The sequence below is a fragment of the Galeopterus variegatus genome, unplaced genomic scaffold (assembly GCF_000696425.1).
Source record: "Galeopterus variegatus unplaced genomic scaffold, G_variegatus-3.0.2 Scaffold382, whole genome shotgun sequence".
NCBI classification, from domain to species: Eukaryota; Metazoa; Chordata; class Mammalia; order Dermoptera; family Cynocephalidae; genus Galeopterus; species Galeopterus variegatus.
Genome location: NW_007726493.1, coordinates 335,699 through 362,070, shown reverse-complemented (window position 1 = coordinate 362,070; position 26,372 = coordinate 335,699). Strand labels below are relative to the sequence as shown.

The window sequence follows — 26,372 nt, the reverse complement described above, 5'->3', positions numbered from 1 at the left end:
ATTCCCAGCAGTGGGATAGCTGGGTCATATGGTAGATCTATCTGCAACTGTTTGAGGAACCTCCATACCATTCTCAGCATCCGGGAAATGCAAATCAAAACTACACTGAGATACCATCTCACCCCAGTTAGGATGGCTAAAATCCAAAAGACTCTGAACGATAAATGCTGGCGAGGTTGTGGAGAAAATAGGTTGCCCTTTCTTACCTCTGTTGCTGCAGGCCTCCCAGGGACTTCTGGGCTCAAACGTAATTTATTCATGGGAACTGAAGATGGGTGGCATCACCACTGGAGCCTCTGCCCTGTTTTGAGTTTTGTCAAGTTTTAAGCAGAGGTCATTTGTCAACTACTTTGATCCCAGATTTGGACTCAGCAGGAGGGGCCGTTGACCTGATGGGAATGTGAAAGTTCATTCGAGGAAATGACCATTAGCATTTCAGAGGTGACAGGAATGTGAGAAGCTCTGGCATGCTACAGGAGCCCTGACTTACCATTTGGCCCCTAAGTGTCCGGGCCGAGGGCTAGGCTTTAGGGCTGAGTATTCAAGAGGTGTAGGAGCAAAGCACAATGAGATTCAGGAATGTGGGATCATCAAGGGCCTCTTGTGCCAACTGGCGAAGGCAGCTGACAGGGGATACCAATGGTACAGAGGAAGTACCCAGGCCAGGCCTCTCCGTGTGGGGAGTGGAGGTGCAGGGTAAGTATCTTCAGTGCAGCTTGGGATGGGAGCATAGGGAGTGTTGCCCTCTGCCTCTGACCAGCACCACGGCTGTCCTGGAGATCTCAGCGCTGGCTGCCCCCCTGCTGCCGACTCACTGTCACCATCTGTGAACTGCTGAGATGGGCCAGGTTGTGACCTTGGCCTGGAGTGTTATTCCTGGCAGCTCTGTCATTCTCGTGCCAAGTGCTGAACAGCATTTTCTGGTCAGCTGGCTAAGACTGCCAGGCAAGTCTAGATCTCTTTGGTGCTCAGACTGAGCTAAGTCCAACTAGGGTGGCTTGGAATTTATAGTGTGGTAGCTTGAGAGTGAGGGCTGAGAGAGCCCTTGAGCCGGACCACCTCGGTTCAAATCTCAGCTATACCACTTAGCAGGTAGATGGCCTTGAGCAAATCACTTAATTGCTTTATGCCTCCTTTAAAATTACACACTTGCAGCTACATGTAAAAAGGAGATAGATAATACTACAACCTGCCTATTAGGGCTGCTAAGGGGATTAAATGTGATCATACATATAAAATGCTTAGCAGAACACTGTGTTGTCATTATTAATTTTCTATTCCTTGTTTTGTTCAGAAAGGATTTCAAGAGGCTCGATGGCTTAAATTTAGTCTGCTGACTTATAACCTTCATGTGGGTAGGGTCCTGTCTTGTTCAGCACTGCTTGGCACATAAAAGGTACTTCATAAATATTTCATATGTGGGTGAAAGGGCCTGACCAGAGCTGATGAGCTGGGTTAAAGGACTTCTTAAGGATCATTTTTGCCCTATGGGTTTGTGAAAATGTTTCTTCTTGTGACATGAGACCCTTTCACAGACTACTCAGGATACTAGGTTATTCTGATATATGAGTCTTTCTGAGATGTTAAGTGTTAGTTAGTATATGCACCCGTGCTTATCAGAAAATGGAGCAAACACCTGGCCTTCCACAAATAGTTTACCATCGTAGGGGCTTTCTACAAGGCAGAGAACACTTCATCACCAACAGCCTGTCTGCAGGTGGACTTGGAGCCCTGAAATAAGAATGTTCCCATGGGGCTACTGGTTCTTGTCAGTAGCCCCTACTTTAAAAAAAAAAAAAGCTTTATTATGAAAAATTCTAAACATACACCAAGGTAGAGGAGATGGTAAAATGAATTCCCATGCATCCGTTACCCATCTTCAATGACTATCAACATTCTGCTGTTTCTTTTTGTCTGCCCTCAACTTCTGTGTGTTGTTGTTGCTGCTGCTGTATTTTAAAGCAAATCCTAGATACATTATGTCACCTATAAATTCTTCAGTGTATATCTCTAACAGATACATCACCACAATGTCATCATCATACTGAACGTAAGTAACAATGATTCCTTAATTTCATCTAAGACCCTTCCATGTTATGTTTCCCCATGGTCTCAAAAGTCCACACATTGCATTAGGTTGATGTGTCTTTTAAGTTTCTTTTAATCAATGGCACCCTCCTCCCACTTCACACACATACATACATGGACACTTTTTTCCCTGCAATTCATTTGTTGAAGAAACTGGCTCATTTGTCCTGTAGACTTTCCCACATTTCAAACCTTGCCTATTGTATCCTCAGGGTGTCATTTAACATGATCCTATATCCTCTGTATTTCATATAAATTAGATCTACAGTTTATTTAGATTCAGATTCAAGATTTTTTTGCAAGACTACATTAAATATGGTGTGTACTTCCTCTTGCATCACATGAGGCACATAATGTCTGTCCCACTTTTAATGCTATTGAGATGGATCATTGGTTTCAGCTTTTGTCAGCCTGATCCATCCAAAGTAAAGTTCAGCATCGACCTTTCACCTAATTGTCTTAGCAGCCATTGACCATTGCCTGTATCCATTACTTCATTAAGCATCCACTTCTTTTATTCTTCCTGCTTTTATTACTTGTGAATCTTCTATAACAAACTTTCCCTCATCAGCCTTGATTACCCTGAAACAAGTCTGTTAAGGAAAGGCAGGATCAATGCTTGATTTCTTTGCTTTTATTTATCAATTAGCATATTATGAGTTGGTGCCTTAGCAACCTCCAAAGATGACCAGGGAGATTTTTTAAAGTGTCATTATAAACTCATGATTTACACATTTATCCATTTGGCTTTCATCCACTGCAGTCAATTTTTTGATGTTCACCTTGTCTCAGCTTGCCCCTGCTGTCTCAGTGGCCCACAGTATGTCATGGGGGTGGATGAGGTTTGGGGCCCTTAAGAGGTGAAAAAAGTGCTGTAATAAATAGGAAAAGGGAATGCGTGTAGTGTTAGGAAGCCACTGAAGGAAGCGTTTCAAGGGGAATGGACTGGTTAGTGTGTCATGCTGCCGATGTGACAGGAAGGTGAGTTCTAGTAACCACTGATTTGGCAACTGGAAGGTCATTGGTGATTTTAATGAGATGGATGGTAGGAGTGAAAACATTGGAGTAGATTTAGGAATAACTGGGAGGAAAGAAATTATAATGAGTGAGTAAAGATAATAGTTTTAAAGAATTTTACTATGAAGGGAAGAAAAAGATGGGGTAGTAGCTGGAAAGGGAAGTGGGGTCAAGAGAACACCATTTATTTTATTCATTGGTTCTTTGTTTTGTTTTTTTAAACTTTATTTTGAGTAATTTTAGATTTAACAGAAGAGTTGCAAAGATAGTTCAGGTTTCCCATATACCTTTCACCTAGCTTCCCTGAATGTTAACATAACCATGGTATATTTATCAAAACTAAGAAATTAACGGTACAGTACTATTAACTAAACCACAATTAGTGTTTTTAATATGAGAAAAATAACAGCTGATTGTATGAAAAACTCTAAGGGTAATTCAGCGGGACTCCAGTTGGGGTGGTGATGACGTTTTCTAGAGGACGATGTTACACTATGTACAGTCACTGAGCTAGACACTGAAGATACAAAAGTGTTAGACAAAGGTTGTCTTGAGGAGCAAGTTAAATACTTCAGGCAACTATATTTTTTATGAGACAAAAGTGATGAAAGGTATCTTCTACAAAGAAGTGGATTACATACTGAGAACATTTCAACAAGATTCAAAGTAGAGGGCCGGCCCGGTGGCGCACTGGATAGTGCGCCGCTTGGGAAGCGCGGCGGCGCTCCCGCCCGAGGGTTCGGATCCCACATGCAGACCGGTTCCCGCTCACTGGCTGAGCGAGGCGCGGGAGCAACACCGAGGGTTGCGATCCCGTTGCCGGTCCCGGTCCGGTACGGGCACGACACTGAGGGCTGCGATCCGTTGCGGGACACGGAAAAAAAAAAAAAAAAAAAAAAAAAAAAAAGATTCAAAGTAGAAATGCTCTGGGGGGGAAGTGTGTTTTTTTGCAATATCACTGGTTGAAGGAGAAGCTGTAGAAGATGGATGACTGGGGTAGTCATTGGAGTAATGGTTTCCTAGTGGTGGGAGGGTGCAGTGGGAAAGGTTGCACCCGTGCTCTGGAAAGAGTGCTCAGGAGGATTATTATTACTGGATGCATAGCTGCAAGAATGTATACATACACACTTTCAAGTACAAATACTTGCTTGCATGTGGTGACTGTCAGACAATTCAAGGTCCTGTGTCTCCTACTGATAAACTTTTTTTCTTTCTGAATGGAAAACAGCAATTTCCTTCATTCCTGGGCATTACAGATGACCATATGCTGATAATTTAACCTGAGAGGTGTTGTTTAATTTTATTTTAAATAAAATTCAAAGAAGTATACTGCTGTCATATTAGAGGAAATAGAGGTCATGTCTTTAATATTACTCTTTCCTAATGTGCACGTAAGCTATCAGTATAGTGATGATATATAGAGATACCTACTAAACCACCACCAAATCAAGGCATGCGTTTTAAAATGTTTTGTGCTTAGGAATACAAACTTTCCTAGTTATTGAGCAGCCATCTTGATCTGTTCCAAGTTTTTAAAACCCTGCAGGAGTGCATAAGCCTAACCTAGTCTCTTTCATCTCATCCCTGTCTCATTTTGCTGTACTTGAGCATAACAAGATTTTGTTTACTCTTTTTTTTTCTTTTTGAATTACCTGATAAATATTACTGTAAAAAATTAAATAATATAAAAATATACACATTAAAATGCCAAAGTCCTCTTTTCCGCCATCCTGTTCCCTCACTTAGAAAGAACCTCCGTCTGTAAAAAGAGCTTGCTAGGTATACTTTTAGACATTTAGGTATCCTTCTAGACATTTTACAATATATTAACCTTGTAACATATACAGCTACGTGTGCTCGTGTGCTCGTGTGTCTCATTCTTCCTTAATACACTCCAAATTATGGATATAAACCATATCTTAACCATATATCTATGATAGACATTTAGATTGTTTTGGGCTATTACAAATAATATTGCAGCAAACAAATTTGTATAATTTTTGTACACACATTCCTGTAGAATTACTAGAAGTATCATTTCTGGATCAAAAATTGACTGGTATTGCCAAATTACCCTATAAAATACCTAATCAATTTATATTCTAACAGGATACGAAAGTGCCCATTTCTTGCCAACAGTGGATATTCTCAGTCTTTAAATATTTTTTCTCCAATCAGTTGGATAAAAGATGATTTTTTTAAAATAATTTTCTGGGCCGCCCTGGTGGCGCACTGAGTGCAGCGCTTGGGAGCGCAGTGGCGCTCCCGCCGAGGGTTCGGATCCCATATAGAGACCGGTCCGCTCACTGGTTGAGCGCGGTGCGGGCGCGACACCGAGGGTTGCGATCCCGTTGCGGGTCGTGGTATGGGCACAACACTGAGGGTTGCGATCCCGTTACCAGTCACAAAAAAAGACAAAAAGGAGGGGAAAAAAAAATTTCTGATTGTTCCATAGCATTTTTATTACTATAGTTATTTTAGCCTTTTCTGCTTCTTTTGAGAATGGGGTGTTCCTGTTGTATGTTCATTTGGATGTCTTACTGATTTGTAACTCTTTATAAAAATAGAATTAGTGCTAATTCTTTGTCTGTTATATTTATTGCAAATATTTTTTCCCAGTCTGTTACTAGTTCCTATTTGTCATAACTTATACCAGAGTTTTAAATTTATATGTAATCAACTGTGTCAGTCTTTTCCCTTGGCTTTTATGAATATATTTTGTTTTGATACTTTTATAGATCTTCAACCCATTGGGAATAAGTTTTGGGGCTTGATGGGGGATAGGGATCTGACTTTTCCATTAGGCTCTCCAATTGCCTAACACCATTTGCCAAATATTCTATACTTTCCCCAGTGATTTGAAATGCTTCCTTTATCATATACTAAATTCCCAACAACAGATAGATTGCCTCCCCCGCAGACTCTGCACTCTGCTCCATAGGTCTACTGTATTTGTTCCTGCCTTGATATCATATTCCTTTAATTACTCCAGCTATTTTTCCTCTCCCAGTTATTTAAACACAAATAGATCTGATGCACAGCGATATAACTTCACTTTCAGAGATAAATTTATAACGGAAGACTGATGGGAAATAGTAACTCTGGGGTTAACGTGAATTCAGTGTTAGTCTGGATTTTGGTTGGAGCTCTGTTATCATTTGAACACTATAGCAGTATTTGTCATTTCACAAGTACTTTGTCTGTCTCATTAAATTGCCCCACAATATTTATATCAAGTAGGCAGAATGAATGATGTTCCTCCATTTTACCAATAAGGGAAATGAGGCAGAGTGATGGCTTGTCCAAGGTCACATGGTTGGGGAGGGTGACAAAGCCAGGCCTATAGAACTTGGTCTTCTTCCTCTCCCCTTAGGGGACTTTCCTTTCTATAGACTCTTAGCCCTGGGCTTGTTCCAAAATCGTCCCTAACACTAAAGGGGTGGGTTCTCCTCCAGTTTTTTGGAGATTCAACCAACATTCCAGTTCAGTGAGAAGATTTTTTTTTTAAGATCCAGCTAGGCCTCTCTGTTCTTAGAGACTGTAGGAGCTAGAGAGAAGAAATAAGAAATGAAGCAAATTGGTTGGCTGTGTGTTGTGGTAGAAGGAACATAGTGTGAGGCATCAAGAGACCTCAGTCATCCCTATTCTACAATTTGCTGCCTGCGTGACTCATTCCACCTGTCTGTAACCTGCTTGCCTTGTCAAGTGGGTAGGACTACGCAATTTAAAATCTCTTTCAGCTTCACCATTCTACAGTTTCATGATGGAAAAATGGGCCGTAGAGTAAAAGGAAGTTGAGGTTGACCATTCTGATGAAAGATGACTAGGGAGTGTCTTAACTGTCTTCAAATATTTGATTAATTGTTGCAGTGACTGTTGTTTGCATCTCCAGTGATTGCCTTGGATTGAAATTGAAGCAAGGGAAAAGTCTGGTTCAATGTAGAGGACTTTTGGTCTATATTGCTGATTAAATTCTGGAGTCATGGCCCAAGAGAAGTGGTGGAATTATCATTAATAAGAAAGGAAACTGGCAACATTTGCCTTTTGGGGCTTAAGGTAGCCTTGACTGAGACAGGTGCTGAATTGATAGTTTTCCAGATTAATAAAAAGGAAGAGTTTTAGACAGTTATTAAGCATTTTATGAATCCAGAAACTGGTGAGTTTGCTGGTTGGTCTTTCTTCTAAATGATTTTCTTGTGGTGGTGGTGGTCATGTTGAAGAATCAACAAGATAGGAGGTACCTAGGACCAAAGGTTCACAAACACAGAGATCCATCGTAGGAAGCATTTTAATGCTTACCCTGATAAGTGAAATATATCTATTTATTTATTAAGTTTATTAATATTATTATTTTATATTCTATGATGTTGTTGTGGAGCAGTTGGGGGAGAGGATAGGGGAAGGAAATAGGGTGGGAGAAGGAGGAAGGAGAAGGGGTGGGGTTGAGGTCTGTGGCACCGCCATCTTCCTGCATGGGAGACCAGGGAACTTCCAGCAGTGGCTTGGTCATTGCTGGGCTGGGTGCAGAGGTCAGAGGTGTGTGGCTGAAGCCCTCACCACCCCCCTGCCGCCCCAGCTGGGGAGCCCGGGGTGCTTCCTGTGGTGGCTCGGTGGTCATCACTGGGCTGGTTGCAGGTGTTGGGGGGCATGGCTGAAACCCTTGGCCCGCCACTGCCCCAGCTCAGGAGAGCCAGGGGCACTTCCTTCAGTGGCTTGGTGGTCATCGCTGGCTGGTTGCAGGTGTCAGTGGGCCTCGTCCCCCCACCCTTGGGACTGGTTGTGGGTGTTGGGGGCCATGTCTGAGGCCCCCAGCCCTTCCCCCTCCCTGGCTTGGTAGCCCAGGGACTTACAGATGTTCTTTCGTGATGTGAGACTTTTACTAGTTAATATCAAACTTTGTCTCTGGTCTGTGGCTATTTTGTTTTTTCTTTCAGTTCTGTGTTGGATTGTTTGCTGTTCCTACCACTTAAACTCTGTGCTGGAGCTAATTTGTTGTCCTTTGCATACTTCTAAAATGGGGGAACTTCCTGTGGGGTCCAGCACTTGAGCCCTGTGGTTGAGCTAAATTGTTGCTTTGTTGTTGATTCCCTGGGGAAGGCTTTTTGTGCAGCTCAGGTTTTAAAGGTTGACTTCATAGTACTTCCAGGTATCATGAGATCCAGTACACCTGGGTTGTGTAGAAACTCTGGTCTGGGCCTGAGACTTTTCAGCAAACTGTATCCCCTGCAGTTCTGTATTCCTGATCAGTCTCAACCGAGTGGTCCTGTGCTGATGTGGCAAAGATCAGCTGTCCTTGCTGCGCCCCAGTGTTCTCACGGTGGGCCCGTCTCCTTCACCACCCGTGCTCCAAACACTTCCCATGGGACAGGACTTGCACCGGTCCCTTGTGATGACTCACTGGCCTCTGAATGGCTTCTTTTTTCAGTTGTTGTGGCTCCTCACTCCTATGTGGGTCCATGGGAACCCTGTTAGTGGTCTTGCTGTCTGGGAGCCACCAAGGCCCTCTTCTCCCCTGCTGCCTCCAAGCAACTTCATCCAAAGTGCACAGCTGCAGCTTTCGCCAGCTCCTGCTCCGTGTGCTCACCAGGGCCAGGCTTGAAGCAGCCAGGATTCAAAATGGTAGGAGCGGTTCTTTCTCTCATCGTGGCTTCTCCCACTTTCACGAACTCCACAGGTCTCTCCTCTTCCCCTGAGCTCTAGTGGCCCCAGCTTGGCTGTCATTGCTTTTTAATAGTTATAAATTGGTTGACTTGTGGGAGACAGCGACACTGGCGACTGTCTATTCTGCCATCTTGACCAGAAGCCAGATTTATTACCATCATTAAGCCTTTATATTATTTATAAGCAGCAGAAAAATCCAGATCCGTACTGAACTTAATGACTAGTAAGCAACACACTTAAATACAGAAGTGTAAGTTTTGCTGCATTAGTTATAGGGTAAAAACCTTTTCTTCTTAGTTTTCTTCTTATTGGTTCACCAGTCAACCAACATGGGACATGTTTTTAAACCATCTCTGGATGAATCCCTTTACCCCATTTCCAAGACACAGTCCCCACAGTTGATAAGCAGGGTACCACCAACACTTGGCTGAGGGCAATTGTCAGCATTACCATTAAAAATCATTTAGAAGCAGAACTCAGATTTTGAGTCCCTCAGACCCAAGACAAGTAGTTCCCTTTGTACTACCACGTGCATACCCAAGGATATCCCCCCCATCAGTTGCTCCTTTCTGCTTCCCAGCAACTCCCTTCCTTCTAAAATTTAAAGACATAGTTTAATGGGTCTTAAGAAAGGTATCAGGACTTCAATTTTAGTGACATGTTGACAAATGTTGAATTGGTCATTTGAGTCTTAAAAACTAATCCATGTGAGGTTTTAGAAAAGTTCCAAACAACTGGAGTATTTATTACCCCCATTCAGTTGCAAAATCCAGTCAGTTTTTGTTCCTAAATAACTCTCAAATCTTCCTCTTTCTCTACTAAGGTGCAAGCCACTTGCAGTCCCCACCTGGACTAAAAGCACCAGCCTCTTAACTTGCATCTCTGCACCCTCTCTAGGCTGCCTGCAACCCATTCTCACGCAGCAGCCAGAGGGATCTTTTTAAAACTGCAAATCTGATGTCATTTCCCTGCTTTAAACTGATCAGTGGCCTCCTATTACTCTTAGCAGAAGGACCTGAATCCTTACCATGGTTCAGGAGGCCCTTCTGCATTGCTGTCTTCTGAGCACATAGCACAGTACTGTAGGGATGAAAACATACACATCTGTATAGTGATATGCCCACATCAACGCACAAGTCTCTCATGCAGCTGGCTGCCTCTACAGGAGGAAATGCCATGCCACACTGGTTTGCAAGGGCTGGGGAAGCAGGCACCCCACCCCAACCCCAGGTTCAGAGAGCCAGCTGTCTGCAACCAGGGTTAGTTTTCTTAGTCTGGCCACAGAAAAGAGTGTTGTCAACAGGAACCTGTGGTGAACATCACTTTGCTTCATTCTCTGGCAACAGCCACCTCAGAAACCCCAACCAAAGGCTTGTTGGGTCTTGTCCTTAGATCTAACATCCACGTGCTTCCCTGTTCCAAACTCTGGGAGCCAGGTACAGGAAACCCAGACGCTCCTGGGAAGTGGCATCAGTCATCTTGGTTGGTCATTGAGCAGGCAGAAAGCTAATCACCAGAGGCCCACCCTACACAACTCAGACAGTCGGCCTGCCAGCACTTCCAGCAGGGCTCTTGGAAACAGGACCCACTGCAACAACTGGGAGTCAGTGCTGAGCTCCTCCTGGCTGCCTACGCTCCCCCCACTCATCCTGGCCCCTTCCCCTCTAGCTAGCCTTTTCACAACTTCATCTTTCATCCCAGACTGCTGTGAGCCCCTGCAGGATGGAGCCCGATTGCGTTGCTCCCTGGCACTGCCCCATGCTGGGCGTGAGCTCAACCAAAACGTGGTTTGTGAGTGATGAGTTTTGGGTCAACATATTACTGCTAATAAGCACTGCTGTATCTCAGAGCTATTCCTGAAAGGCATTTTGTGGTTTAGATCATGCCATGATTAATATGTATAGATTATAGTAATGATAAAAAGTGCTTCATAAGAAATAAATTAGAATGCCTCCTGCTAATGTTTTTTTGAAGCTGCTCCTGTCAAGCATCAACAACTCTAGTGAAGTATGATCAATTTGGAGATTGGAAAAAATTCAGACAAGGCTTTTACTGTTTGCCTTTTTGTTGCTTATAAACCACTAACAAAGACTTTACAAGTACTACTCTAGTATTTCTATTAGTTAGGATGGGATATACTATGCTTCAGTAACAAACCTCAAAATCTCAGTGGCTTAGCATAGCAAAGGTTTATCTAATGCCTGTGTCATGGTCCATCTTGTACTATGCCAAGGGTGTTGGAGATGAGGAGCTGGGGTCCCAGGAGTTGTTTTGGAAGGTCAGGCCCAGAAGTGGCTTATATCACATCTGCTTATGTCCCACTGCCAGAACCCAGTCTCATGGCCCCAAACTGCAAGTGGGGTTGGGAAGTATAGGAGCCCATGAATTTTGGGTGAGCACTAATGTCTCTGCCATATTTATTACCTGTCAGCATTATGATTAACTGCTACCCACAGAGTGCTTACTACAGATTGAGCACTTTACATGTCTTCATAATCCTCCCCCAAATCTGATGAGGTGGGTGCCATTAGCCCCATTTCATACTTGAGAAGATTGATGCTCGGAGATGTGAAGAATTAACTTGAGGTTACATGTGGCAATTGTGTGCAGTTAGCACTTTAACCAGCTCTGTCCAATTCCAAAGCCCGGCTGGGTTTTTCCCACTACACCAAGCCCAGTATAAAACAGTCTTAGCGCTTCATTCATATGCTTCCTCAGGCTTTCCATACATCAGTACTTTGACCTTGTGGCTTTGTGCACTTGAGAGCATATCTTTAAAGCAGATTTATAAGAATTCGCCTCCCTCCCCTTACTGCTCTGTGAGTGATGCTGAACTGTACCCACTACTGTCTTCTGAACCTCCGGAGGTGGAGAGTCGGGCTTGACAACACTTTTCTAGTGAAACAATCAGAATTCAGCCACAGCTTCATAGGAATGTCCCACTTTAATCACCTGATCACCCCCCAGAACTCCCCTTCCCCGGAAGACCCACTGTAACAGCTGCAGCCCTGAAGACTAACCACCACAGGCACAAGCCTCTTGTGCAAAACACTACAAGTCTTTGCAGCTTTTACTGTTGCTGGGACCTAGTCAGTGCAGACGATGGCCTTTTACTCTATAATACAAGAAATACAGGAAAATAAGGTTTCCTTCAGGAATCCCCCCCACTTGAACTGCACATTTCAAGGATGCCAGGATTGGGTTTTAGGGCATTGATTACTTAGCATTTGTAAAAAGCATTCATTTCATAAGGCACAAGCTGTGATTCAATGCATAGAGATCCTATGGCCGGTGATTCTCAACCATGGCTGCACCTTAGAATCCTCCAGGGAGCTTCTAAAAATGCCAATGCCCAGGCCACTCCCCAGATTATTCATTCACAGGCTCTGGGGGTAGGCCCTGGGCATCATTATTTTTAAAAGCTCCCCCAAGTGATTCCAAGGTGCAGCTAATTTGAGAACCTCCACTGTAGTCTGATATTTTGCCAGAATCAGCAGGGGTGTAGAGAAGCAAGGTAGAGAAAACGAAACCTTCAGGATTTATTTGTTAGCATGATACTAGGGCTAGACTCCCTGAGGAATTCAAATTAGCTCCAGTCACCTTTAATTTTTCTTTTCTCACAGCAAACACGGCCAACATAAATGTCATTTAATTATTGAAAAATGTCCCCAAAGCTGAGTGATGTAAGGTCCTCCAGCTTGGGATTGTATACCTTTCAGAGTTGTGAGCATTGTTTTTGTCCCAGCCTATTGCTGACTAGCATATTTTTTTAAAAGTTGTGACCATCTAAGGTATGTGCCAAGAGATAATATTTTTATTAAAACAAAATGCTGTACAGATAATAATTACTAGGTATAATCCTGGAAAATGTCATTTAAAATAGTTGTCTTTTCCTTGAACTGGGCTTCCCACCTTTCTAAGCTCTGAGGGTTGGGTGGGGGAGTCTGTCAGGAGAAAATGATGTCTGATGAGAACAGGGTTTTCAATTCTGCTCTATAAAAATGTATTACAAATGTGTTTGATAAACTTTCAAAAGGAGGGGACTTGCCTCATTAAATAATTTGCTTAAAAGCTTTGGAAACACGCTTAGAAATTGATGTGGGGTTTTTCTGTTTGTTTTAAAAATGTATTTCATTCCACCATGCCAGGCATGGGAAGTGGTTGTGCCCATTACTTACCTGGTGGCACCTGAATTCCGCTTTCCATCTTCTTTCTGCAAATGATGAGAAGGCACAGTGTGCTTAGTTGGTTCTGCAGTTTTCCATAGGAGCTTCGTCGTCTTCCCCCAAATCATCATGCTGCCAGGAGTTAGAAACTTATAAAGTAAATAGGGGTGTGGGGTGGAGTCCTTTGGACATTAGGCCAGGACTTTTCATTGTGACACGATAAATGCACTACTCACAATGCACTAAACTCACAGGTGATTTATTGCTTTAAGTAACTAAACAAGAAAGAGGAGACAGGCTGTTTTGGTCAAGACAATCAGCATCCTCTCTCCAAGGTTCACCAGTTGCATCTACTTAAAGCTTTAACAATACTTTCTGGACAATATAAACATGTGATAGACACAGCATACGAGGATAACAACTTGGCCAATGATACACTGATTAAAATAGCTCATAACAAGGGCACCCAACCAAGTCTGGATGCCCTGAAATGACAGAAGTAATGTGTGTTCATATGATGTACTGAATACAAAACCTTAAAAAAAAATTTTTTTTTGGCATTAATACTAACACAGAATACTTTCTTGAACATTCTGCAAGAGCAGTGCACACAGAATTACCTCTTCATTTCCGGATTACCAGTATCTATAGTACTACTTTGAGAAAAGCCAGGAGGCAGGGCACCTCCCCTCCCCAACGTCATTCCCTTTGCCAAAGCAGCAAGGTCTGAGGGGCTTAGATGGAGAAGGGTAGCTGACAGGGCTCTAGGGGTTATTAAAAGTCAACAAGTAGCTGCAGAAAGCAGCAGGGGATGGACACTAACCTGGCAGGGTGAGGGAGTGCACAACAGCCTTGGTTTTTGGCCAGGGTGTCCGTGGATTTGACCCAAATGCTCCCTAGAGGACTCGTGGTGTGGACACAGGCACTGGATGGTTCAGACCCTCCCATGCAAGGAGTGACGGAGCCAGGGCTGGGCCTCTAGCCCTGAGATCTAGATGAAATAACCTGACCTCTTGCATTTTAACATGGGGTCGTTACTACACCTCTCTAATGGATGTGCAGAAACCAACACTGTCAGGGACATGGACTGCAGAGGGCCTGGGTGAGCTCACAAGGAGAGGTCAAGCCAAGCCAAAGGGTTACACACAACACCAGGGCAAACCAGCCTCTAAACCAGCTGCTGGCAAGATGTCTTGGGTTTGCCAACTCATCCAGCTTCAGCACCAACTCAGTTTTCTGCTGCTGTCGCGTGTTCTCCAGTGTCTTCCTCAGCACCCCCTTCGCTGACATCGTCTCCAGGATCCGAGTGCCCAGGGCAGCTCCCTGCTGGGGCCCTGCTGTAGGCAGCAGGGCCATTCTGCACAAACCCACCCTCCACATCCCCCACACACAGCCGGCTGGCAGGGGACAGCTTTTCTCCCTTGACCTCTAGGTCAGGAACCCTCATCTCCTCGGAGGTTCCGCCTTCCTGCTGCTGACTCGTTGCACAGCAGTTTCCCACATCTCTGGCTTTGGAAAACTGGTCTTCTAGATTCTTCTCATTTTCTTCTGCTTGTTGTTTGTCTCTGGCACTTTTACCTCTGGACTTTCTCATCTGTCTGTTGTGCATTTCTTCTCGGGAGAATCGCCACTGGAACTAGAAATGGGAGAGGACGGGGATAAATAAACACAGCCTCCGTAAACCTAGAGCTTCAGTGGAAGGCTCGTTTGCATTCACACCTGCGTCAGGCTCTGAGTGGGACACAATTCCCCGTGTTCCTCGAGCTGAGCATTACAGGCACCGAACTTGGATTATGCCAGACACATCACACCCTCCGCCAAGAGCCTGCTCCAGGCCTTCCCTGGCATGTAGTTTAGATGCGGATTTCTGGGTTCTGTGAGGCAGAGGGGTGTTTCTTTTGACTGGCCCCATATCAAAGGCCTGCATGAGGAAGGGGGTCCTGAAGTCCTGTCCTGAGCAGGCAGTGGCTTACCAAGTGCTGAGCCGGCATTCTCTCCCCTGGTCCCCTGAGGAAGGCAGGGCACAGAATATGGGGCAGGTGTTGTGCTGGGCCGCTCAGATCCCCTGCAGGACTGGCAGGCTCCCTCCTGCAACTGCAGCAACTACTGCCAGCTGATAGCCCTCAGGTGACCACCACTTCACCGAAGGTCACACTCCCTTCCCAGGGCCACTTAAAACCAGTGACTGGTCCAGGTGGGGTACAACAGCCCATCTCTTTGTCCCAACTCAAGACAACTCTGAAAGGCCATCCCAGCCCCAGAGCTAGCTGGGGGCAGGGGCCACAACCACATCACAGCCCAACCTCTCCCTCTGCCCACTCCTGCACCCGCAGGCGGTGTTCCTAAGAGCACTCCCTCTCAAAACTTCCTCCACCCAAGTCTGTCTCAGAGGCTGCTTCCCAGGGAGCCCAGCCTGCATCCAAGCACTTCCCCATGTGACAGGGAGGTCAACAGAGGCTCGTGCAGCCAGTGACAGAGCTGGACAAGAACTCGGGTCTTAGGGAAGTTCTGGTGCAAGACCACCTGGTCCCAGCCCCACTACTTGCTGGCCAAATCTCTCAAGTTTTCTCATTTCGGTGGCCCGCAGTACACACAGGGGTTTTAGTTTTTAAGTTCCCACCATGGTCACTTCCTTCCGCTTCATTTGTGCCACATCGGTTTCACCAAATGTGTTCTTAAATCTTAGACATTCTGTGACTGAGAGAAAAATAAAAAATAAAAGGAGCCTTCAGGTTTCTTGCTGGGCTGGAGTGGGGAGCCCAGGAATGCAGTTGCACCATCAGCAGGAAATGATTTCTTAAGGCTTTACCACATTGTAAATAATTCTGAGAGCTTTGCTAGGAAAAACCAAAAATGTGCAATGTAAAATTTTTAGAAATTTGCCACCTTTGCAGAGTTTTCTGTGGTAGAGGTCTGTTTCCTCAAATAAAACTTTGGTCTTAAACACTCACTGGGTTCTGATATTTGACACATCATGGGATTCTTGGATTTAGCACCTTTTGGACAAGATGGGTAGATTTGAAAATCCTATCCAAGCAGAGAAAAAGGAATGAAATACATGTTGAGATTAGGATTTAACATTCATCCCACCCCCACCCCCCAAAAAAATCCCCAAGGAGTTCACTTCTACTGTTGGATAGGTTTTCCCTGTTGACACTTCTTTGGGGGACGCTCTCGTGTTACAGCTCACAGACTTCCCTGTGGGGATGGTCGGAGCTTCTTCTACCCAAGCTATGAGTTTCCGATACTGGAGTCACTCTCCAGGCTAAGTGGTACCTCAGCACCACCCCTCCCTTCAATTGTGCCCATTTCAGCCAAAACTGCTGAGCAGGCATCTGGAGGTTCCATAACCCACCAGAAGAGGACACTGATGTCAGACCTCAGCCACGTCTGCTACCACCTCCAATGTCAACCCTCCATAGCGCTCGGGCACCATGTTGTTATGATTCATAACTGCTGCCTTGTGATATGCAGCTACCACTGCATTTTAATTCCAGACCAAATGGAAGAGCCTCCCCCCTTTTTTATTGGATGTCCCAAAATAGAGTTTCTTCACATTTTACATGGTTTTAGAAAAAGGCCAGTTCAGTCTGCTTATATTTAGTGCTATGAGAGGCAGTCAGCTATCAGGGGAAGTATCAGAGGAAGTCTGACCTATGCCAGAAAAAGTGGTAAGAGTGTTTTGGCCAAGAGGCCTAAAATGTCAAAGCACTATGGTATGGTGGCTAAGCACTGGGTTCAAATTCCATTTTTGGTGTTCATTAGCTGTCAGTCCTTGGGCAAGTTATTAATCTCTTTGAATCTCAAGTTCCTCATCCCTAAAATAGTTGTCTCTGCCTCCAGGGCTGTGGTGCACACCTCCAGGGCCCCTTTCACGTGGTATTTGATGTGAACAGTGCCTTCTGCAGTTGTGCAGTGTCCGACGGAGGATCCATGTGCTGGACTTTATATCTTAAAGACTTATCTTCTAAGATAAGACTCAGATAGTCTCTCAAGGGCTGCTCTTGCTGAAGAAACAACAGAACCTCCATAATTCTCTCTGGATGCCAGGCCATAACCAGTTTCCTGTAGGAGATCACATTTTGTTGATCTCCTGATAATAGTACAAGAGAATACAGACTATAGAAAGGGCCCATGGCAGGCACACCAGCCACTTCCTCCAGGAACCTGCCTGGGCTGCTGGGCAGTGAAGGCTTTGGGACTGTCAGTGCTATGCCGGGTTGGAACTATTTGGATATTTCTGTCCTTCAGAGTCATCACAGAAAAATCTCCCAAGCCAAATGCCTTCTAGGACTGCACCATTTTCTGAGTCCTCAGGTGGGTTTGTCGGTGACCCCACTGATTCCCTGTGCTGCCTGCGCCTCTCTCCAATCCCCCACGGCTGTCACGAATACTGCGGCCAGATACCCAGGGAAGCTCGGACTTGAACCTTTCTTTTCCTCCTCTTCTGCAGGGGGAGGTTCTCATAAAGCAGGGAAGTCGCAGTAGCCAAAACTCAGGGACTGTATAATCTAGAAGCTGAATGTTCAGAGCTGCAAAGGCAGACCACCTTAGAATACCTGCCTAGGAAGGAGTAAGTGCCTACTGAGGCACCTACCGAGTGTCTCACCCTGTAACAGGGCTTCACATTTCCCTGAATTCCTAAAGCAACTCTCAATAGGTATTATTAGTGCCACTTTAAAGATGAGCACATAGAGGTTCAGAGAGGTTAAGTAACTTGCCCAAAGTCACACAGCTAGGAAATAGCAGAGCTGGGATTCAAACTCAGATTTCTCCAGCTCCACACTAGACTTCCAGCCTCTCATTCCTGGTAAAAGGCTTTGGGCTCTTGCTCCAGAGGAAAATGAGGAGAGGAAGCAATAGGAGCGGCCACACTTTTGGAATGGCTCAGCCCTCAGCCTCCAGGCTTTATGACGACAAGATGCATCTGCTAGGTCAGGTGCTTGACTCATTGGGCTGAGTGGTCAACTAATGGAAGTCCACATTTAACTGCAATTAAAGATACTTTGGTTTGGCTTATTAAAAACAAGTACCTACACTAAAGGCTCCTTGACAGGTCCATTTTAAAAAATCAATTATAAAATTTGAATGGAGGCTCACAGGTGAACCTGGAAAGAGCCTTAAACTCTTCATCTAAGACCCTGGCTCAGACTTGAGTGGGCATCAGGATCACCCAGAGGGCTGGTTAAACTACCCACCCTGTCCCAGAGTTTCTGACTCAGTGGGTCTGGGGAGGAGTGGGAGACTTTGTATCTTTAACAAGCTTCCAGGTGATGCTGATACTAGTGGTCTATGGACCACATTTTGAAAACCACTGAACTAAGAAAAATGCTGGGGCAGGGTTTAGCTGTTTGAGAAACAGCTGGGAAAAAACAACGTATCCGCAGTCCTTCCATAGCTCCAGCTCTGCCATCCATGGAAGGGCCTCCTCTGTCTCCCTCCACACCCAGGCCTCTCTTTCTCCTTTAAGCTGGGGACAGTCACAGTCTTTACCAAAGAACTATTCCAGATCCCAAGGATCAAAAAGGAAACGTCTCAGAAAGCAAGAAGAGAATAGGCCAGGGATACGGCATCGCCTGGGACTGTGACCGCTTTTCGGGTTGAGCCTGTGAGGGGAGGTGTGTGACATCCACACCTCTTCAAGGCAGGCGGTCCAGCCTGGAGAAGGTATTCCACGTTTTGAGCAGTACCAGGGAGAGTCTCTGAGCTCAACCTACAAGCCGCAAGTGAGACAGGCTGCACCGAGTTGGGGGTCTTCCCGAGCCAGAGAGTCTGTGATGCTGGGTGCGCCACTGAGCCCAACTAGCCACCCAGCTCAGAAATAACTGTAAAAGAAAAAAAGGCCCTTCACTTCACAGCAGCGTGTGTCCAGAGTTCCATGTCGGCAGGGGCCAACGGATTTAATTTTCATGTTCTAAAAACTACGCTATGTGTCCACTTCAGGTAGTTTAGCTGGAAGGAAGACTTCTCTGGTGTTGTAGGAATCACCAATTCCCTTTGAAAGAGTTTAATATTTGCTTTGAAAACCACATTCATAAACACAGAGGTTTCTTTCAAATGCTGAAAAGTCTTGATGGGAGAATTTTGTACACGGTTGCTGTTTAAAAGAGAACTAAATATGCCATGTCCTTAGTGTGGCAACCTTGCCATTTCTTTTCCTGAACTTCAGTGCTAGACATAATATATATGTCCTGGGCTCAAAAGTTTGAATTCTCATTCTGTGATTCAACAAATATTTGTTGAGCACCAACTAACATCCAGGTACTGGGTGTACAACAGTCAGGGGAAAAAAGCCTTTGTGCTCTCATGGAGTTCCCGTCTGACTCTAGCAGGAGAGGATAAACTAATGATCACAGATAATTAGAAACCCAGGGGAGAACTCCAAAAGAGAGGAATGTGATTCTTTCCCAGTGTGTTACAAAGGAGCCTGGCTTGCTCTAGAAGGAGAAAACACTGTCCTGAGAAAATGATGCTTGGGTGGAGATAGAAAGTTCTGGGCAGAGGGAACAGCCAAGGCAAGGGCCCTGTGGCAGAGAGGACACGGAAGAGCCTGGAGGCTGAGCTGGAATGCAGGGGGGAGGGGCCAGGTGACATAGGGCCTTGTGGGCCACATCACAGAGGTATTTGAAGGGGGAGAACTGTTATGAGGTGACTGGAGCAGTCGAGGTAAGTGATGGAGGTGAGAAGAGGAGGGATTCCAGAGTCTCTAGGACCTAAGACAGAGCTTAGGGACAGGCTGAATATAGGGGGAAGGAGAGTGAGACATGACATATGGGGGGAGGTGGGTCAGGCACGGGGAAAGTCGTGAGTGACAGGAGAGATGGAGCCGGAGTCTCAGCGCGAAGCGAGGGCACAGAGTGGTGAGTGAAGCTCTGGGGGTGAAGGGATTTTCTAGCGAAGAGATAAGAGTGAGAGGAGCAATGAGGCTGGGTCTGAGCCTCAAGGAACTCAGTGGAAACCAGGAGAATGTGGCGGGACAGAACCAAGAGAAGGTGCTTCAAGAAGGGAAGGGCGGCCCACGGTGTCAGGGCTGCGGGAGCTCAGGCCCGACAACAACTAGAGAAAGCAACTGTCATGGTCATCAGGGCACACAGACCAAGTCAGCTGGGAGTGAAGGACAGACACCGCGTGCAGGACATTCTTCCAAGAAGTTTGGCTGTGAAGTCCCCTCTCTCTGGGACTCCACCAGCGAGGACCCAGACGGTCTCACATACAAGTGTTCAACACCAGCTGCCTCTGAATCCCGGGATGAGGAAGGAAATAGGCACATTAAAAGTCAAGCATTTGTACAGCTGACTGGGATTGGGAGTTTTTACTGAGTAAAAGAAAAGACTCCCATCCTGCCTGGATTTTCCCTGAAGAAAGTCAATTCTGCCTTCTTACAGTAGCTTCTAAAAGTCTACCTCTAAAATCTCCCTGCCCGCTCCAGTTTCCAGTGGCTTGTCCCCCTCTGACATACCGTGGCCTTCCTACCAAAATCAAACCACACATCTCTCCTTTGAACCCGCCTGCACCAAAAGCCGGGACCTGGCAGGGAGGGCGGCACCATCCCCCTCTTCAGGGCTGAAGCCAGTTTTCCTTCAGCGTCTGACAGGAGATCTCGTGTGCGTTGCTGGTTGAATGTCACTCTGTGAATGCATGCAGTCCCCATGAGCCTATAGCTGAGCTGTTACAGACAGCAGTCCGTGGTCCATCCATCTTCCAGCCTGCGGCTGACTGCTCCTGGTGGTTAATGGTGGATCAGCGGCTGCCTTCTGGTCCACCACTGCTATCACCTGTCACGTTACAATCTCAGAGCCTGCAGAGACCTTCCTCTGCACTCCAGCCCATCTGCTACAAGTCCCCTTTGCCTTGGCATTCTTTCCACAGTGGGCTCCCTCTGGATTTGTTGGCTGGTGAGGGGCTGCTCCAATCTGTTGACTTGCTTGATGCTCCTGCCCAGGGATCTGGGTCCAAAGAACAGGGAACCAAGAGTGGGGAACGTGGGGATGGTGCCAAGCGTGAGGAGCTGAGCAGGTCAGGCAGCCTCTGCCTGAGAATGTGGCCATGGCTGTCAAAGGTGGAGCAAGCTGGATCTGGGTTACACCTGACTCGGGCTTTGGTAGGTTCACTTGACTCACTGGCCTCTTCCGGGGCAGGTGGTGAAACCATAAGAGAAGCACCCACAGGCTGCAAAGAGTGCGGGTGTGAAGCATCAGAACCGCCTGGCACAAGGGGAGGACTTGAGCTCAGTCAGAAAACAGGGAGAAGATTCTCTGAGAACGGCCACAGTCTCTCTGTGTTTCCAGGAAAGTTCATGTGAAGTCCAGTGTGGGAAAGAGGACCCTGGGAATCCCTGATGGCAGCATGGCCTGAAGACTTACTGCCTCTGTCTACATCACCAGCTGTCACTAGAGGCCTTCGGGTTGGAGCCTGTCAAGAAGGGACTCTGGCTGGGTCTCTCTGCCAAGATCAGCAGATTTCTGATGTCCCAGGGGATCTACCAGGGCAGGCAGAGCTCCAACCAGCTTGTAATGAGATGAAGACACAAAGAAACTGGCCAGGAGCTCAGGCCATCCCCACCACCTGGTCAGGCTGCAGCTGACTCGTGCCTCTGTGTTTAGCCTGGTGGGAACATCTGGCATGTCCAGAAGAGCCCCTCTCCTCTGCCTTCTGGCCTGACCAGCGGGAGACTGGCAGACAAGGCCCTCCAGCCCCGTCAGCAGTCCCGTTTCAGCAGCCTTAGGTGTGATGCAGTTTGCCGAGGGGCTCAGGTGTTCTGTGGGCTCTGAGAGCCCTTGGAAGTTGGAGCAGACTGCTCACGCAGCTGCTGTAGAAAATCCACTGGAAGATGAAGCCCGTGGAGGAAAACTAAGAAAGGCAATCAAGGTCTCTTACCTTTGATTCCTTCTTCTTGATTTTCTGAGGTAGACACGGTCTCTGAAGAAAGACAATCTGCTTGGTGGATACACTCCCTTCCCTGTAACACAGAGCTGAGAATGAGTCCTGTTACACCCAGAGGAGCCCAGAACCTGACACAGGCATTGCCATCCCTAACTTCACTAAAGCAGCCCACCCACTGAGAGGAAAGCTGCCAACAAATTGTGAGAGGTCAGCAGTCCAGAAGCCCCTGCTCCACTCCACTCCCCCATCCCCAGGCCACCCACCACAAGAGCTTTTTGGGTGTCCCAAGCTGGAAACTCCCCTACCCTTGACAGCCAGCAACTTGGCCAAATGAGGACACACTGGCTGCTTCGGTGACTCTCAAAGGGGCAGGTGCCTCTTCCAAATCTGCCTTTGGTAATGACGGCTGGGATGGGTGGGTAGATAAGGACCTGGGTGATGAGCTCAGCCCACCAACCACACAGGACAGCGGGCAGAGGGCATGGTGGCACATGGTGTCTCAGCCACCACGCGGCCCCTGCGAGTGCACCAAAGACAGGCAGCGAGACGGTGCCTGTTAATCAGCTCTGACTCATGAACAAAGCGGCCAGTTGGCTCATTTGTTAGGATACATGGGTGCTCTCTCCTCCCAGGAAGGCAGGGCCCCACGGAGCTGTCTTTAAACATGACAGAAACACTGTGAAGGAGATCAGTCTCCACCCTTCTGATGACTTTCTTTTTTCTAAAAGTGTTATATTTTTAATTGACAAATGATAATTATATATATTTATGGGGTACAATGTGATTTTTGATATGTTTACAATGTGGAATGATTAAGTTAGGCTAATTAACAAATCTACTACCTCACACATTTATTGTGAAAACATTTAAAATAGCAACTGTGAAATCTACAATGAATTATTTATTTATTATAGTCACCATTCTGCACAACAGATCACTAAAGCTTATTCCTCCCGTCTAACTGAAACTTTGTACCCTTTGATCAACTTCTCCTCTTTCCCCATCCACCCTCCTCCCCACCCCCACCCCCAGCCTCTGGTAACCAGTATTCCACTCTCTACTTCTGAGTTCACCTTTTTAAATTCCACATGTAAGTGAGATCATGTGGTATTTGTCTTGGCTGAGAAACAATATGGCAGCTCCTGGTGGCCAAGGGACCCAAAGGTGACCACAGACTGGCTCCTGCAGATGCCAGGAGTTGCCATGACACAGTGCCAGGAGGGAGTCACGCTGAGGGCCCAGATGAGCTAGAGGAGGGGCCCAGGAAAGGCATCAGTCATCACCGTCATTCTCCACCCTCAGTCACCCTGGGTTGCCAGCCTTGCCTCAAGCTGTCTGTCACCCGCAATGATAATTGTGCAGCTGGGGTCGGGGGAGGTGGAGTGAGGGCCATGGGAGGGGACAGCAGAGAGGCAGCCTGGTACAGAAGTGCCTGACTCTACAGACTGAGGTTTTAGGCCCAGGTTCTGCCACTTACTGGCTGAGTGGCCTCAGTACATGACCAAGCCTCTCTAAACCTCAGTTCCTCATCTGTAAAATGAGAATCATATCTATGCTTACAACCCCACGAATTAGGAGGACTAATCTAGATGGCAAACCCAAAATACCGACGGAAGGCCTTTTAGGGTTGGTATGACAGGGCTCAAGGGACAGTGGGCAGAGCTAAGGGTGAGCAAATGACCACAACGTGAAATTCAGAGGAATACCACAGCATGAACCACTCCTCGGAAGACTCCAGGTCTTCATATGCCATTTGTGTGGCTACTGACCAGCACCATGTTCCTGGGCAAGTCCTTCAACCTCCTGGCCACACTTTCCTTGGCTGTAAAATGGGTTTAATTTATAAAAAAGAAAAAGAAAAAGAAAAATCCATCCCCAAAGATTTTTATTTTTCTTTAAGGACTAAATGAAATTTTATATATAAAGTACCTACCTAGCTTAGCACAGGGCACACAGTAGGTGCTGAATTTCTTTTGTATCTGAGGGTCCTGGGCCCCCTCAGCCCAGGTGGCTAATCTTTGACATGCTGGGTAGTAATGATTCACCAGCCAAGGCTCCCCATGTGGGAATAGGGGTGCAGGGGGACACTCTGGGTGGTCGTAGTGAAGAATGTGAAATCCTGGCTCTGCCACTTCCCAGATGGAGAGTTTACTTAACTGTTCCAGCCTCACAGCTTGTCACGGGATTAAATAAGTTATATACATGCCTCGTACAGAGTAAGTGTTCAGTAATATACTGTTTCATTACCTGGTAGTCTTGACGACAGGAGTTGGCAGCACACAGGTGAGTTGCCAGCCATAGGCTGCCAGCGAGTTCAGCAGGGGCACGTAGTCTGTCTGCACCTCGACACCCTGGGGGAGAAAGGCCACCATTAGGGCTGCTGCTGCCTCAAGCCAACTCCCAGTCAATGAGAGGGGAATGTTCAGCCGCCAACCCAACAAAGCAGAAAAGAGGTGGGGGTGCCCTGCAGCTTGGAGGCCCCGGCTCCAACACACCAAAGTTAAAGTTTGCAGACAAATGCCCAAACATGGGATTTCTTTCCAGGCCCCGACTCAGTCCGTGTAGTCAGCAAGGAATCAGAGCCAAAAGATTAATCCATTAATTCTGTTTCGTTCTTGTCTGGACAAATAGGCTCCTGTGAGTTTCACTGAAGAAGCACAATTACCTCGCCTCGAAGACGGATTCAGGGCATATGACAGTACACGCCATTCTGGATGATTTCAGAGCATGTTGTGAGGAGGTAAATTACATCTGACAAATGATCAAGTCATTTGCATCCAGCCGCAGCAGCGACACACGCCCGCACGCCCGTGCATGTGCACGCCCACGCAGCTTCACCTGCCTTACCCATCCTGCCGTGCAGGGATAAGTGAAGGCCGCCCGTGTCTTATTCCAAGTTAGGAACCGGGGGGACTCACGTTTGTCTCTCAACTTACAAACAGCCCTGCTTGCACAGGGAGAGGCAAGTGCACTGGGTTTCACCACTGGGGGCATTCTCACTGCAACGGGGCTCGTTTCTTACCCTGGGCTCACTAAAACCAAACACGTAGCCCCCACCCCTGCCCTGCATATACACTGGACTCCCCGTCTTTGTTAGCTTGGCTTCCTGTAGTTGGCTTCAGAAAATCTCAAACATACATCCAGATTCCTTCCAGCCTATGCACCGCGTAGGTGCTTTCATCTAGTATTTCAGAGCCATGGTGGGTACAAAGGTGAACAAAGGCTTGGCCCTGCCCTGATGGTTCACAGTCCCGCAGAGGCTGCAGCATACGCACGCATGTAAGTGAAATATGAAATGGCCCATTGGCAGGGCACAGGCTTCAAAGGTTGGCAGGAGAGCGAGGGCTCCCAGCTGTGGTGCAAGCAGCCTTCCTGGGGCAGGTAGGAATCAGAGACGAAGCCAGGCCTAGAGTGCCCAGGAGGGTGGCCTTAACTTGGGGCAGCTCGAGAGACCCTAGTCTGGAGTGCTCTGCTCAGCATGGGGTCATCCTAGGTGAGTGGCTGTCCTCCAGGGTGGTGTTAGCCATCCTAGGTGGTGGCTTTTGGGGAACAGAACCAGCTCATCTGGCTGCCCTGGGCTAGGGGGCTGGAACAGAGATGAGGGAACAACCTGTCCCTGCCTCTTCAACTGGCTTTTAAAGCTTCTATAACTGGGCCCAAGTCCCAGCATGTCTACCAGGTCACCTGAACCCCTGGCAATTAATTTATCCTTCGGGAACCTCAGTTTCCTCAACTGTACAAAATAAGTATTGGCCTATATCAGTGGCTCTCAAAGCGCAGTCCCAGAGCCAGCAGCATCAGCATCACCTGGGAATGTGTTAGAAATACAGTTTCTCAGGGCCCCACCCCAGCACCACTGAGGCAGGAACTCAGCGTGTGGGGCCCCAGAGCCTGTGTTGTAAAGAGCCCTTCGCCACAGTCCCTTCCCCACAGTCCCTTCCCCACAGTCCCTTCCCTGTGGTCCCTTCCCCATAGATGCGGCCAAATCTGAGCACCACGGCTTAGGTAAGCTTTTAGGACCCTTCGGGCAAAAGAAGGGAGTCTACAATTCTGTGGCCAGAATCCATCAGCTGTTACCCCAAATCTAACCTTTTCCATCATTCTCCATGTGAGAAAAAAAATAGATGGACTATTGAAGAATCAGCTCTGTCAGAGACCCTGCTGCAGCGCATGTGAATGGAGGGGGAAGGGGAAAGGGAAAGAGAAAGAAAGGAAAATTAGTAAAGGTGGGGGAAGATGGAAGGGAAGGAGGGAAGGGAGGAAAGGAGAGAGAAGTACAGTATAATCAATTTACGGGAGGGGTCAGGTGAGAACAACATTCTGGCCCCTTCCTGGGAGCTCCAGTCAGGCCAGGGTGGCACAGCAGTTGATGCAGGGACCCCACTTTCTGCCCGGCCCTCTGGGCACCTAGGTGCCTGTCTTCCAGACCAGCAGGGCCCTGTGCTCACCCCCCGCTGGAGGAACAGCCACGTGGCTGCTTTATCCTAAACACCCCTGCCCCCATCCCTGCATTCCCAGTTTAAAGAAAGGAGGGGGAAAAAAGACAATTTAAATCCA

At 46.9% G+C, this 26,372-nt stretch overlaps 1 protein-coding gene across 1 annotated transcript in view; it reads right to left on the bottom strand.

Moving 5' to 3' along the window:
* Nucleotides 1–13,170: 13,170 nt before the first annotated feature.
* Nucleotides 13,171–26,372, bottom strand: part of RFTN1 (raftlin, lipid raft linker 1) — a 200,945-nt gene continuing 187,743 nt past the window's right edge. The window contains exons 8-10 of the mRNA XM_008568157.1: nt 24,063–24,166; nt 21,810–21,891; nt 13,171–14,568 (exon numbers count right to left, since the gene is read on the bottom strand). Of these exons, the coding sequence (XP_008566379.1) occupies nt 14,161–14,568; nt 21,810–21,891; nt 24,063–24,166 (594 nt within the window). The 3' untranslated portion in view covers nt 13,171–14,160. The remainder of the gene's footprint in view (nt 14,569–21,809; nt 21,892–24,062; nt 24,167–26,372) is intronic.